Source organism: Triticum aestivum, chromosome 4A (genome assembly GCF_018294505.1).
Source record: "Triticum aestivum cultivar Chinese Spring chromosome 4A, IWGSC CS RefSeq v2.1, whole genome shotgun sequence".
Classification (NCBI taxonomy): Eukaryota; Viridiplantae; Streptophyta; class Magnoliopsida; order Poales; family Poaceae; genus Triticum; species Triticum aestivum.
In genome coordinates, this window is record NC_057803.1 from 727305414 (window position 1) to 727315784 (window position 10371).

Consider the following 10371-nt stretch of genomic DNA (forward strand, 5'->3'; position numbering starts at 1 on the left):
GGGAAGCCGCTTCCAATGGCCAATCTTCGAAAGGCATTTATGTACTAGTGAGCCATGTTAGGTAAATACGCCCTATGCCACCTAGTCCACATGCTGTCGCAACTCCATGCCCCATCAACTAAGATACTAAGCTCCCTAGATTTCTAATCTCGGTGCGTCGGGAGCTGTGGGGGATGCAATGGGCCTCGACTGTAAGGGTGTGTCTCGCTGGGCCGACAATTTTTTGGTTTTCTTTTGAGAAGGTATTGGCAGGGTTTTTCCCAGTGTTTCGAATTTTTATTTTGGTTTTTTCTTTCCCTTTTTTATTTTATTTTTTCACATTTTAATTTATTAATACTCGTGAACATTTAATAAAACTATGACATTTTTAGAACTCACGAACATTCTTTTGAGTTCGTGAATATTTAAACTTCACAAAATAAATAAATTAAGTTACAATTTTCTAATTTGTAATATTTTTTTTAATCCATTCATATTGTTGGAAATTCACAAATATTTATAAATTTCAAAAATATTGTTCAATAATGTGTTTTCTAAAATAGCAACTTTTTTTAAAATCCAAGCTTTTTTTAAATACATGAAATTATCTTGATTTAATAAACTACTATAAAAATAAAATTTGTCAGTCTTTTTTTAACTGGCAATGGAGGGAGTGAATAAAACTAAGCGAGCGAGAGCTTAATGGGCAGGCACATGTGAGTGTTAGCAGCAATTTCACGGTTCCTACGTGGAATGGTAGCTTTGAACAGACTAACACAACCACCAACGGTTGACACCACAAGCCGCACCTTACAACTTCGCTCTCCTATCAGAATAAATATCATTGGCAACAACAACTCAATAAGATATATGAATGGAAAAACTACCTTGAAAATATAAATATAACCCAACACAAGATAGAGAAAACCAAAACGAAAGAGCCGACCACAATAATGTGCTACAGAAATCATGGCATGCAGAAGCGCGTGTTAGCCTCTAATACAAATCAAAGGTCTATATCAACACGGCCATGCAGAAAGAATATGATCTTTGATAAGTTGAAAATTTCATCTTCATTGCAGGTTATACTCTGGCATAGTCGTTGACTCTGTGCTTGATCTGTGTGTAAGTTGAAAGGTCAAAAGTAATTGCGAGACACTGAACAATCTAAACTTATACATTATGGAAAAATATATGAAAAAACTGGTTATCAAGAAGAGAAAACTCGGTCAATGTATCCCACTACTCTTGAACCAGCATTCTTTCAGCTCCTCCACACACGAGCGACTCATCTAGGATTTCCCCGCCTCACGTCGGTGCCATCGATGATCTGTCTCGTCTCCTGTGGCTTAGGGCCATGAAGGCGTAGTGGATCCTAGCCCTTGCCCGTGGAAGGGCTCCTGCTTCAGTTTTAGGTGTTGTTTCGTGCCTTTTTTAGGGTTTGTGCCTTGTTCGGGAAGACGAGACGGCGTTCTCCCACTTTGGTGATGCGTCTAACACAAGTGTATGGAGGTTTGTCTCCGGCGGATCCCACTGAATCTGGGCGGCATTTAGCTTCAGTGGATCCACTTGGATCATTTCTTCGTTTCCTGTGTTTGTGTGTCTTTAGGTCGGATCGTTTGTTGTTGTTCTGGAGCGCTGATCCTTTTGGGCCTGAGCACGATGATTTTTTGACTATTTACTACAATAATGTTTGCCCGAGTTCAGTGTTTGTAATCGTCGCTACGTGGTCTACGAGCATGGAATTGGGACGTTTTTTTTAGATTCCCTTGTGGAGGATATCTGTACTTGGGAGTTGGGACGGTGGTTGCATAGATTGTTTTCTGACATATAAAAGCTCGCTCAGGCCCAAACAAACACGACCCAGCGAAGCCCACCCAGAACACAAAAGTTGCCTCACTCAACTCTCACTCCCAAACCGAAGCCCAAGCCCTGACCGAACCCACCCAACCAAAGCCGCGAGCAAACCCTCACGCCGGCCGCGGCCGCCCCCGACCGACGACGATGCCCGGCGACGCCTCCTCGCCCACCTCCACGGCCGCCGCGGCGCTGGCGCAGGCGGAGGCCGACCTCTCCGCGGGCCGCCTCCGCGCCGCGCAGAGGAACGCCCGCCGCGCCGCCCGCCTCGACCCGGACTCCGCGGCCGCCTCCGTCCTCCTCGCCGCCACCTCCGTCCTCCTCGCCGACGCCGGCTCCCCCCGCGCCACGCTCCTCCTCCCCGAGGACCCCAAGTCCTCCCTCGCCAGCGACCCGGACTCCATCCGGCGCCACTACAAGTCCCTCGCCAGATCCCTCCGCCCCGGCGACGGCGCGTCCTCCTACCCCGCCGCCGCCGCCGCGGCGCAGGAGGCGCTCCGCCGCGCGGCCGACGCGTACGCCGCGCTCAAGGAGGAGCGGGAGGCGCCGCCCCCACCGCCCACCTTCTGGACGGCCTGCGCCGGCTGCCGCCTCCTCCACGAGTTCGACCGCCAGTACGTGGGCTTCCGCCTCACCTGCCCCTCCTGCCGCCGGTCGTTCCTCGCCGCCGAGGTGCCCCCTCCTCCGCCGCCCAAGAAGCACAAGCCGGAGAAGACGCTCGCGGAGATGCAGCTCCAGCTCGCCAAGAGAAGAGGGAAAGACCAGACGGCCGCACAGAGCTCATCCAGTGACGAATATGACGAGCCGGCGGAACCCGATGTGCCGGAGGAGGTGCTGGATAGCGAGCACTCAGGGCAGATGGCTGTGGAGGACTCAGACTTCTACAACTTCGACGCTGACCGCATGGAGAAGTGCTTCAAGAGAGGCCAGGTGTGGGCATTGTATGGGGACGACGATGGCATGCCGCGGCACTATGCGCAGTTGGAGACGGCATCGCCGGGCAGGCAGTTCCGTGCCCAGATACGGTGGCTGGAGCACCAGCCTGACGGGAAGGAGGGGAAGCCATGTGGGGCGTTCAAGGTTGGCAGAGAAGTGACCGTGCACTCGGTGAACGTCTTCTCGCATCTTGTTGCCTGCGAGAGGGTGGCGAGGGAGGCGTACCGCGTTTACCCCAAAAAGGGGTCAGTCTGGGCGCTCCATGCCGGAGAGTACGCCGACACCGGGAGGCCCAGGTATGACTTTGTGGTGTTCCTCAGCGGGTACAGTGAGGTCCACGGCATCAGCTTCGGCTACCTGGAGAAGATTGAGGGTTTCAGGAGCATCTTCACCCGCAGCGACATTGGTGTTCGTGCAGTTCAGTACCTCCGGGAGGGTGATGTGGGGATGCTTTCACATCAGACTCCGGCGAGGAAAGTCTCCAAGGGTGAGGCCTCGACTCTGCCTCCTGGGGATTGCTGGGAGCTTGACCCTGCATCCTTGCCTGCTGAATTGCTGCATGCCTAGAGGCAGAAGAGGTGGCTTTGGATTGATAATGTTGACAGGCTGTTAGCAGTGTTCAGATTCCAAGTAGTGTAGAAGTATGGGAAGAACGTCATTTCGTTGGTGTCAGATGCTGTGATGTTGCTTCTGTTTGCAAATTCTAGATGGATATTGGCCTTCTTCAAGTAGAGACTTAGATATCATGGATACTTGTGGCTGTTTCATTGTTCAGAGCTCAGTGCTCAGTGTTGAGTTCTACTACCCCACAACATTGCAATGTGTGAAATGGATTATCTTTATATATTGATTGGCTGCAAACACTAACTACTCTGTTAATTTTACAAAATTATTTCGAACCAACATGTTCAGTCAGAGCAGCATGTGTTCACCAGGTGCCTTCCAAGCAAAAACTATGTCTGAAGACGCAGCAAGTAGCAAAATGTTTGCAAGTTCTGATGAGAGAATGCTAATATGTAACTGGTCTTAGTAATCATGGATACTTGTAGGTGTTCTCCTGAGTATTGAGTTTTGATTTCTGTTAAATCACAAAATTGCATCGTGAATCTTTTTTGTATTGTTTGATCATGAACAATTCACTACTCTATTAATATGTTCAATCGGAGCATTACTGTTGTGTCGAGTGGTTATGAATTGTGTTCCAAACAAACAATAAGCCTGACGACGCAAGAAGCAAATGGTGATTGAAATATGAGATGAGGAAATGCTAATGTGTAGCTGGTCTTGCAACCTCAGATTGGATGCTTTTTGATTTTTAGATCAAAACTTCAGATTGGATGATGAGGACTGTTGGTACAAGATATGCTCACTGGATTGAGATTTTCTTCCTCACATCAGCCTAAAGAGAGAGCTGTGATGTTCCACAAAGCACAAGGTGTATCTAATATTTTTGTTGTTGGCTACAAGCCTTATGACATATTCTGAATTCAGGTTTACTAATCAATGGGCATTGCAGCCATAAGAACTGCATTTTAAGCAGGTCGCTTTTTTTTTCAGCACACCATCATGAGCGAACAATACTAATATTTAAGTGATCACTTTTCCCTGTCTTCACTCCCTCCAATAAGTTCCCATGTTCCACAAAGTTAACGCTAAATCCACTGAATTCTTATAGTTCATAGAGAAACTCTCGGATTACATAGGTGTGTATGATGCCACATGAATATCTAACATGCTGACAGTCTCAGTCATAAGGACACTACAAAATCTCGACAGCTTGTATGACAATTGCTCATCCGAGGAAGTTCATGATCACCAGGTGGAGCACCAGATTGCACAGGACGAAATCAGCAAAGGCCCTTTCCGGGGGAAGATCCTGCACATGATGTTTTGATACACAATGTTATGCCGGAATCCAAAGAATCATTTGACATACAAATAACAGTGGAAGTAGAGTTACCTTGAATTCCTTGTTGTCCTTGTTGACTTGAATACGGAGGCAAACTGCAAAAATATTGACAGTTGTATTATTTATCCTGGAGACAGGGAAGGGGGAATAGAATCGGGAGGGGTAAAAAAGAAAGAAATCCCTACCACCAAGCACTGCAGTTCCGATGCACGACAGGACACCAGACAGGAAAGAGTTGAAGGGGAATGACCCAACTATTCCCATGTAAACGACCTGTTTTGCCACATACAAGAGCATTTCAGCAGTTTGCAGATGGCTCTGCTCTACCATGTGAAGCCTTATATCAGAACATTTTCAGTTCAACACAAGGCTAATGGTCAGTCAGTAGGAAGAAGTGCTCAGATGAAACTTGCATTGAAACTAAGAATCTGGCTAGTCGACACATATCACACCTTCTAGGATAATCACAGTTCCATCTGTAAAATTGGGCATTGAGAGTCACACAGTTGCATAGTACTTGCTACCCATGATATCTACGCCGCCTACACATATCGGATGCAAGCTGACTAAGGTAAGTCAGATTTTTCAGAGTTGGTACCTACTCCGGCCGTCCCAAAATAAGTGTCTCAACTTTGCACTAGCTTTAGTACAAAGTTGTACCAAGGGTAAGACACTTATTTTGGGACGGAGGTAGTATTATGCGGCTGGTAGCATACAGAAAAACCAAAACTGAGAAATGTGGTATAACAAACACACAAGATTATATGTGCCGTCGAATTAATCAGTATGCTACACTACACCAGCACTTCTCCATCCCAAATCAGTGCTAGCTTCTGTGTTCCTGGGCAAAGCGTCGAAAATTACCTGAACCAGGGCAGTGGCCACGGCGAAAACCACGTACAGGTCAATGATCTGCAGAACACAGGAATTCGGTCAGTAACCCGGCAGTCGCCAGTGGCAGAGGAGAAAAAAATTACTATGTAGTGGGGAAAGAAACTGAAAATCACCTTGAGATTCGTGGGCGTGGCGGCGTAGGCCTTGGTGAGGGACTGGACCAGGAGCTTGGCGTCCCCCGCGGCCTTCGGCATCCTTGCTTCCCCGCGAGCCCCAACTCCGCTTCGAGCTGGTAGATCAGAGTTCGAGGAATCAGATCAGATCACGGCGGAGGGAGGATGGACAGCACGGCTGCCAGATCCGGACCCGGCCGGCGGCCCGCGCGGTCCGGGAGGGGAAGGGGGAGGAGGATCTTGAACCCTGGGGCGAGGGCGAGAGAGATCTGCGGGAGGGAGGGGGAGACTGACCTGTGCTGTGAAGACGACGACGACGCGCAGATTCAGAGGTGAGAACTGCGAGCTCCGGCAGCTTTGAGATTTCTTTCCTGGGGTGGGTTTATTGCGCCGATGAGAGTGGATGGGGCCGATTTCCGGGCCCGAACGGCCCTGCAACCTTGAGCCCATTGATACCGAAGTGTTTTTTTTTTCTTCTTCCCTTGACCGCCCTCAACAGTGACAATGAGTTCCTACAAAATCCTCAAAAAAAAAATGTGCTCCTCAAAAAAATGTGCTCAAGCGCGGTGTGTCGTGACAGCTCGGGCAACGTCCAGGGCCGAACGACACTAGATGCCCGGCCGCGCCGGTGTTGCCGAGGGGTCTGCACCGCAAAGATTGGCACGGGTTCTCCGGGGACGTTCTGTAGTCCCTCCGTCGGGAAATACTTGTCGTAGAAATGGATACAATTGGATGTATCTAGAACTAAAATACGTCTAGATAGATCCATTTCTTGGACAAGTATTTTCGAACGGAGGAAGTACTTTGTAAGAAGGGACTCCGTGTACCTATGGTTCTATCACCCCAAGAAAGTGAATCAAGGTCGAGAGAGTTCGACGCTATGTACTATCTTCAAGAACTTTAGTGAGTACATCAGATGGGGCTAATCAGATGCTTCTGATCGGCTCGGGGACTTGAAGGACCTCAGGGGTAGGGTGAATTTAGCTACTTCGGGCAGGTGATAGTCGATATGTAGCACCTTTCCTATTTTGCGATGAATTCAACAACTCAGTAGTCGTGTTTTTCATGAAGCCTCATATTCCCTAATTGAATCCACAATCTTTATCTTTTTCTCTAGCATGGTTCTTGGCTCTAGACTAGCAATTATCATTTCCTCATCACTACCATATTGGTCGAAGGAGGAATTGTTTCAACCGGGAGGCTTTCGAATGTGTTGTTGCTTCGGTGGTGATGGAGCAATATATATGCATACGGCATTAATTCCTAGCATGGTTTAAGTTGGTTCTTGTATATATGCCATTATATATGTACCAATTATGTGTTACCATTTAGTAGTTATTTACTAGAATGGTGTGAATTGTAGCGTACGAATCATGGATGAATGCCGCTATGTTGTATTGACTAGAATGCAAGTAGATACTTTACTAGAGACTTATTGTGCATCTCTCACGCACTCGATTGAGTCATTCTTTGTAAAGACCGCAACCTGATCACAACCCATAGACTATACACGCATGGTTATCTTAAATTAAAGCATGAATAAGTCATGGTTCAAACATCTAGGAAATGATATATACAAATAATTGAGTAACATATACATATTTCAACCAGCGTAGTGTAGACAATCAACATATAATTTTTGTGCACAAGGTTTCACAATACCATATGATGTATGTAATTTTGTTCTCTTGTATATTCTTATGTTTCGTCAAAACAATCAATCCTGGATAGGAAAGAAGACAAAAGGTTTTTCATTTGTATTACAAAATGTAATGATCGGTGATGAATATAACACACTTCTTCGTGATATTCACTACAATATGCAAGCGAGGTGCATACAAGAATACACGTGATAGCATGTGCAAGAATTGTGCATGTCGCACCGTGAAGATGATTGGATGACCTAAGGGCACAGAAAAACAAATGGATGTCTCGTTTCTGATGCCTTTGGTTACCTAAAGCTTTAGGCTATGTGGTAATGATGTTGTTTTTGACAAATTGAAGATTTCCACTCATTTACGGGCTATGTTCATCTCCGTCAATCATCTATGAGCTTTGTTTACATTGCAGTTATAGGAGCATCATGAGTACGTTCTGCTAACGACATCAGCTCGGAGCAAGCTTTCAATGGCTTTTATATCCGAACATGGTTTATGGTTTAGCAATGAATTATAGTACCTAAGTTTTCATTGTGTTGGTAGCTTGTTATTTTTGTTTCGTTTTTTAGACTAGTTATACTTCCTAATTACTCACGTGTGTGCACCATCAACTGTGGATACATGGATACTAGTTCTTTGACATCTTAAAAAATGACTACCACAACTTTTTTTGTTTTCTTTTGTTCATTTGTACTGAGATCCTCATGGTTCTCAGATCATGGCGGAGGGAGGATGGACAGCACGGCTCCCAGATCGGGACCCGGCCGGCGGTCCGGGAGAGGAGGGGGAGAGTGCAGGGTGGGACGCGGGAGGATCTTGAACCCTGGGGCGAGGGCGAGAGAGATCTACGGGAGGGAAGGGGGAGACTGACCTGTGCTGTGAAGACGACAATGCGCAGATTCAGAGGCGAGAATTGCGAGCTCTGGTAGCTTTGGGAGGGGTTGGTTTATTGCGCCGATGAGAGTGGTGGATGGGGCCGATTTCCGGGCCCAAACGGCCCTGCAACTTTAGCCCATTGTTACCCTCAACAATGACAATGTGTCCCTAAAAAAACGTGCTCAAGCGCGGTGTGTCGTGATAGCTCGGGCGACTTCCAGGGCCCAACGACACTAGATAGTGAGTGCTAGGTACATCTATTCGATGGACAAGTTTGGGACAACCGTTTCCGGATGGAGGGAGTAGTTTGTAAGAAGGGACTCGTGTTTCTATGGTTCCGTCACCCCAAGAGAGTCAGTCAAGGTCGAGGGAGTTCAGCGCTGTGTACAAACTTCAAGGTCTTCGGTGAATACATCAGATTTGGCTAATCAGATGTTTCTGATCGGCTCATGAACTTGAAGGACTTCAGGGGTAGGGTGAATTTAGCTGCGTCGGGTAGGTGATAGTCGATATGTAGCACCCTTCCTATTTTGCGATGAAATCGACAACTCAGTGGTCCTGGTTTTCCTGAAGCCTCATATTCCCTAATTGAATCCACAACCTTTATCTTTTTCTCTGCCATGGTTCTTGGCACTAGAGTAGAAATTATAATTTCCTCATCACTAACGTATTGGTAGCAGGAAGAATTGTATCAACTGGTGGGCTTTTGAGTGTGTTGTTGCTTCGGTGGTGATGGAGCAATATATATGCATACCGCATTAATTCCTAGCATGGTTTAAGTTGGTTGTTGTATACATGCCGTTATATATGTACCAATTATGTGTTATCAGTTAGTAGTTATTTACTAAGATGGTGTGAGTTTTAATGTACGAATCATGGATGAATGCCGCTATATTGTATTGACTGGAATGCAGGTAGATACTTTACTAGAGACATATTGTGCATCTCTCACGCACTCGATCGAGTCATTCTTTGTAAAGACCGCAACCTGATCACAACCCATAGACTATACACACGCATGGTTATCTTAAATTAAAGCATGAATAAGTCATGGTTCAAACATCTAGGAAATGATATATAGAAATAATGGAGTAACATATACATATTTCGACCAGAGCAGTATAGACAATCAACATATAATTTTTGTGCACAAGGTTTCACAATACCATATGATGTATGTAATTTTGTTGTCTTGTATATTATTATGCTTCTTTAAAACAATCAATCCTGGATAGGAAACAAGCTAGAAGGTTTTTCATTTGCGTTACAAAATGTAATGATCGGTGATGTATATAACATGCTTCTTCGTGATATTCACTACAATATGCAAGTGAGGTGCATACAAGAATATACGTGATAGCATGTGAAAGAATTGTGCACGTCGCACCATGCAGATGATTGGATGACCTAAGGGCACAGAAAAACAAATGGATTTGTTTCTGATGCCTTTGGTTACCTAAAGCTTTAGGCTATGTTGTAATGATGTTGTGTTTGACAAATTGAAGATTTCCACTCATTTGCGGGCTATGTTCATCTCCGTCAATCATCTATGAGCTTTGTTTACATTGCAGTTATAGGAGCATCATGAGTACGTTCTGCTAACGACATCAGCTCGGAGCAAGCTATCAATGGCTTTTATATCCGAACATGGTTTATGGTTTAGCAATGAATTATAATACCTAAGTTTTCATTGTGTTGGTAGCCTGTTCTTTTTGTTTCGTTTTTGAGACTAGCTATACTTCCTAATTACTCATGTATGTGCACCATCAGGTGTAGATACATGGATACTAGTTCTTTGACATATTAAAAAATGACTACCACTGCTTTTTTTGTTTTCTTTTGTTCATTTGTACCGAGATCCTCATGGTTCTCTAGTTCCTTGGTTTGGTTACAAAAGTGTGTGTCCGTTCTTACAGCTTCTATGATGCTACATCGAGAAAGATGATCCCGTATATATAAGCACATCCACAAGATACATTGTCTCTTCATATATATATATATAAGTGTGTGCCTGTGCCCCAAACCTAGTATGTGGCTCGGTTGGGGACTCTGGCTTTAGTTGTTAGGCTTTGATGCGTTGTCTGTTTAGTATTTCACTGGTACAGCGTGCTGCTATACAGACGATTTTTAACCCCTTTCCGCGATGGCA

General features: G+C 45.7%; 2 protein-coding genes across 3 annotated transcripts; one reads left to right on the forward strand and one right to left on the reverse strand.

The window, feature by feature from the left end:
* Nucleotides 1–1871: 1871 nt before the first annotated feature.
* Nucleotides 1872–3378, forward strand: LOC123088404 (uncharacterized; the record flags this gene model as incomplete). The annotated part of the gene is given in 1 exon segment (XM_044510602.1): nucleotides 1872–3378. A coding segment is annotated over 1 exon segment (1356 nt). The 5' UTR covers nucleotides 1872–1983.
* Nucleotides 3379–4339: 961 nt separating this feature from the next.
* LOC100682442 (dolichyl-diphosphooligosaccharide--protein glycosyltransferase subunit DAD2) lies at nucleotides 4340–8230 on the reverse strand. Of its 2 annotated transcripts, none has more exons than XM_044510604.1 (6): nucleotides 8218–8230; nucleotides 5689–5804; nucleotides 5546–5593; nucleotides 4867–4954; nucleotides 4733–4776; nucleotides 4340–4648 (listed from the first exon to the last, which is right to left on the reverse strand). In XM_044510604.1, exons 2-6 carry the CDS (start codon nucleotides 5767–5769, stop codon nucleotides 4565–4567), a joined length of 345 nt encoding a protein of 114 aa, XP_044366539.1. In that variant the 5' UTR covers nucleotides 5770–5804; nucleotides 8218–8230; the 3' UTR covers nucleotides 4340–4564. The 2 variants fall into 2 exon arrangements, with proteins under 2 accessions (XP_044366539.1, XP_044366538.1); XM_044510603.1 differs by lacking the exon at nucleotides 8218–8230 and adding an exon at nucleotides 5983–6120.
* Nucleotides 8231–10371: the final 2141 nt, after the last annotated feature.